Raw genomic sequence first — 4,473 nt, 5'->3', positions numbered from 1 at the left:
GAAAAAACTACTTCACAGTTAGGGTGGCTAGGAGCTGGAACCAACTTCCAAGGGAGGTGGTGCTGGCCCCTACCCTGGGGATCTTTAAGAAGAGGCTGGATACTTACCTGGCTGGACTCATTTGAGTCCCGTTTTTGTTTTTAGGGTGAGTGGTTTTGTTTGTGTTTTTGGGTTGTTCTCCCGCCCTGGCGGGGGGTCGGGCTAGAAGATCTATTAGGTCCCTTCCGACCCTGAAACTATGAAACTATGAAACTATGATGCTGGAGATAATTCTGCTGACTATCTTAAACCAATGATGATCAATACCACCGAGGATAGATCGCTTGAGATGCATCCCATTCATATACTCTCCTTCTGAAGAATCTATGGCTTGTCACCATCACTGACAGGTTACTGGGTTAGATGGACCATTGGTCTGACATATGGTACTTCTGTTCTTATGATGCTTTCCACGAGTGAGTGACCAGAGGGCGAGACATCTGAACAATAGTGACAAGCTCTTGCACACTGACAGATGACTGGGGGGGGAGGGGGGGAAAACAGACAATACAAAACAAAAACATGCTGTACCAGAAACAATAGCACATTACTTTAATGTTGCTCCACAGTGTCTGTGCAGGTTGGGTGCTTCAGCAGGGATGTGTGTCACTTTTAGCTCAAGCTGATTCAATCAGCTACTAGATAAAAGCACCAAAACAGCCCCACTAAAGCACCCGATTTCTGAAGATACTGGGAAAGCCAGGTACGATTAATACATTGCTTCTTGTGGGCATGTGCTGGGCTCAGCACAGGAAAAAAAGTTTAAAGTAAAAGGTCATTTTTGTTTCTTCTCTCCCCCTACTGCCCCCTCCACAAAGTCTGCAAGCAGCACTAGTATCTTCAAGTGACATGATACACCTTTACAGGAGACAACAACAGGCTTAAGTTATTTCCTGGTCACATGCATCCTTCAGGTCTGCTGGATCACAGTTCAGGAGAAAGAAGAAATGGCCCAAGTTAAACTTAACTTCCTCTGCAGCTCCAGAAAAAATTCTCAGTTATTCCACTATGCAGTAACCTCTCAACTTTGGGAAAGAAAACAGACAAAACAGATGGCACTATTTCCTCATTTGACTAAGGAGGAAGCCTATCCTGGCACTACTCCCAAATCATTAAGCATGCCAACTTTTATATTCACCTTGAAATAACTTAAATATATCAACGCAATCTGATAGCACACTGCATTCACATTTTACAACAGGAAAAGCTGAGAAAGGAAAGGGAAGGAATGTACAAAAGGAATACTTATCAGTCTTAGATCAAGAATTCAGCCATCTACAAGGAATGAATGCAGGTTTCATATCCATTTCCTCCCATAACTAAGATGCATAAGAGATCTAAAAGTTTAACTGCTTGCTGTTTACATTAGAAATTCAAGACATGACTATATACTGACTGTAAGATCACAAGAGACTGAGGGAATGGCAGAAAGTACAGTTTGTTCATAGAGAGCTTACTAATCACACCATGTACTATTTATGTAAGGCCCAAAAATTCAGTATGCCAACCAACTAGATCGAGGTGAAGAACCTGCCTTTTCCCCTTTACAGAAAAGCAAAAAGCCTTGAAATATTTTGGTACTGCTATATTTTGCATCCTATGCTTCTCAAAAAAGCTTCTTCTAGAGATCCTTGATACTGATATTTTAAGTATTTTTTCATTCGTTTCATCACATCTCCCAACTATGTACAGTGCCTAATCCAGTTTGATACATACAGCGCATAGGGTTAGCTTTTCCAGCGCATGCTCAAAGTCGCTTGCTTCCCCATACAGTAACTGAGAACTGCAACGAGTTACCCATTTTCTGTTCTGTACCCTCCTCCTCTACAACCAGTTATTCAGGGTTGACCAAGTGAAGCTATGTGCTCTAATGCATTTCATAAACAGCAGAGCCAAAGTTATTAACTTACCATTAATAGTGAATTTGCTGTCCGTGTAAATAACCAGTTTCTTGATGTTTTGACTCTTTGCTTGCTCAATTGCTTTGCAGGCTGCCTTAAGGAAATGTTTCAATGGCATCATAATTCAGAATAACAATGTGAACTTTAAGTACATAGAAGCAGAACAACTACAGTGACATCAGTGTTGAAAACCACTTATCTTCCCTGGCATTAACCAACTAAAAATACTAAGGGAACTATGAAAGAAACATCATAGCAGGTAATCACGGAACAGCCAGGTGTGACTGCGTTGCTCCTAGGTTTGTAACACAACTGATTCCCATATCACATGACAGAAAAAAAAAAAAAAGGTGCAAATTGCCAAATGAAATGTAACTTAGCAACAGGAAAGCCACCAGTACCAAAAAAAGGCCACTAAACAATTCTCTATCATCTGACCATCCCCAAGAGAGGCTCTGGTAGGTACCAATCACTTTCACTGCGCAATGGAAGTCTATTCTTCCTCCCAACCAGCATGCAAGTGAACAAGGCTCTCTCCTTTTAACCCCAGCCTCCAAACATACTAGTTATTGCATATATAGCAATAAACTTGAGGTAGCAAACAAGCTACCTTCCTTCCCCAGTATGGAACTTGCATAGTCCATTACACTACCAGGGAAAGTTACTACTTAAGCCCTCCCAAGTAAAAACTGGCTTAGCTTCTTTAGTGTGAAAGTAAACATTAAAAAAAAAAAAAAAGTAGGTTAAGTGAACATGCTGATAAGCCTGTGTCACTTCAGTTTTAAGTATTGCCTTTCAATGTAAAGCAAAGTTTGTCCTCAAATAGAAGTATTTGCATTACCTTCATTAACTAAATATTCTGTATACTTCCATTACATTCGTTATTGTCTCCTACAAACTCCAAAGGAGTGCCAAGGTTCCACTACATAGAAGTCTTGCTATTGTTTCTCTGAATTCTCTTCTACTTCTGATTTTTGTTCTTGAAACAGACTAAACAGAACTAAGTCTCAAACAGCAGACTAATTAGGCAAGTTGCAGACTACAGCAGCTTTTACTGCCAACTCCTATGCAGACACTATCAACAGCAATGGCAGCTTTTTTCTTGAATTTAAATCAGTGCAGAACTCACCATATGCTAGAGGAGCAATGCCCAGTTCACCTGACCTTTCAGACTGGGTAAGTAGCACAGGCCCGATATGACATATTGAATCATGTAATTTGGCCCACAGTTCTCCTGTGGGCCCAGAAATTTGGCAACAGCCTTAATTACTGTGGCTCCAGGAGCTGTAGCTATTAATGCAGTCATAGCTCTCCCATCACCAAATTTTCGGACCAGCGGAACACCATGGGCTAGATGACACTGCTCTGCAGGCTTGGAGGCCATATCTCAGTCACCCCTGGGATAGAAGATCTCAAAGACAGAAGCAAGGCTCTATTTCTACGCTGTAGGCTTTAAACAGTTAGTAAAGTCATGCAGAGCCAAAACCTTCAGTTATTTTCCATAACCATAGGAGTTTTAGAAAGTCTACAACTTACATATATTTCAGCTCTTTGGTTAGTCTGCCGTCCAGAGAGCCTTTCACTAGCATTTCTGTTTGAAAGTAACGTGAGACAGATTAATGCATGTAATACTAAAATGCATATATAAATACTGCCTTCTTGACAGAAGACACACAAAAGTTATCTTTAATTGGAATCTACTTAAAATTCTTCCTTTTATGGGAGCTCAAGAGCTACAACTTGATATTTGGGCATGTTTGGTCCTGTTACCAATAGGGAAGCATGGCCTACACTGAAAGCAACAGTAGCTTTAATGCACTTTTGCTCCCCTGTGAAAACTCTTGTAGAAAAGCCTGAACGCAATTTCCCTTAGTACATGTCCTTGCATTTGTCCAGGTTGTTATATTCGGTCCAAATTCCTAGCTAATTTCATTATTTCTACTCTCCCCAAAACACATTTAATCTTTCAGTTATACATCTGAATTGTCTCCTTTTGGCTCGCTACTTATTTGATTTTGGTGAGATAATCTGACTGAGCATTCATTTGCCTGAATGTATTAGAAATTATGCACAAGACCAGCATTAAGAAAGGACTGGTTTACAGAGATTTAAAGTCACAACTCAAAACACTTACAAAGGATGATTTGGCCCCCAGTAGACACCTATTCCGGCACATGCCTTTTTACGTCCATTACTTGAGCAGCAGCCATCTGTATAAACAACTGCAAAGTCACCTGCAAGAGTGTTGTCAAGACCGAGAGTTGAAATAGTAAAACAAACAAACAAAATACACCTCAACCCCTGCCCCCCACAAAACACAAAAAAAAAATTGGCAATTTCTAGGATAGTTTTTTATTTGAAAAATTACTCTTCCCCCGCCCCCCAAACTTCTCAAGTATCACTCCAACCTGTACAATGTATGAATGCCGATTCATTGGTAATGATGCAAAACATCAACATTTTAGCCTCAGCTTTTCCTAACAGCCTCAATTACTGCCTAGCTTCCCCATGGGCAACTGGTGCCTCTGGGGGG

At 40.7% G+C, this 4,473-nt stretch overlaps 1 protein-coding gene across 1 annotated transcript in view; it reads right to left on the bottom strand.

Annotated features, from left to right (window-relative positions):
• Nucleotides 1–4,473, bottom strand: part of RNASEH1 (ribonuclease H1) — a 20,808-nt gene that overhangs the window by 8,634 nt on the left and 7,701 nt on the right. The window contains exons 5-7 of the mRNA XM_025216209.1: nt 4,075–4,174; nt 3,477–3,531; nt 1,950–2,034 (exon numbers count right to left, since the gene is read on the bottom strand). Coding sequence (XP_025071994.1) covers nt 1,950–2,034; nt 3,477–3,531; nt 4,075–4,174 — 240 coding nt within the window. The remainder of the gene's footprint in view (nt 1–1,949; nt 2,035–3,476; nt 3,532–4,074; nt 4,175–4,473) is intronic.

The sequence above is a fragment of the Alligator sinensis genome, unplaced genomic scaffold (genome assembly GCF_000455745.1).
Source record: "Alligator sinensis unplaced genomic scaffold, ASM45574v1 scaffold2_1, whole genome shotgun sequence".
Lineage (NCBI taxonomy): Eukaryota > Metazoa > Chordata > Crocodylia > Alligatoridae > Alligator > Alligator sinensis.
This window is presented reverse-complemented; position numbering and strand designations above follow the sequence as displayed.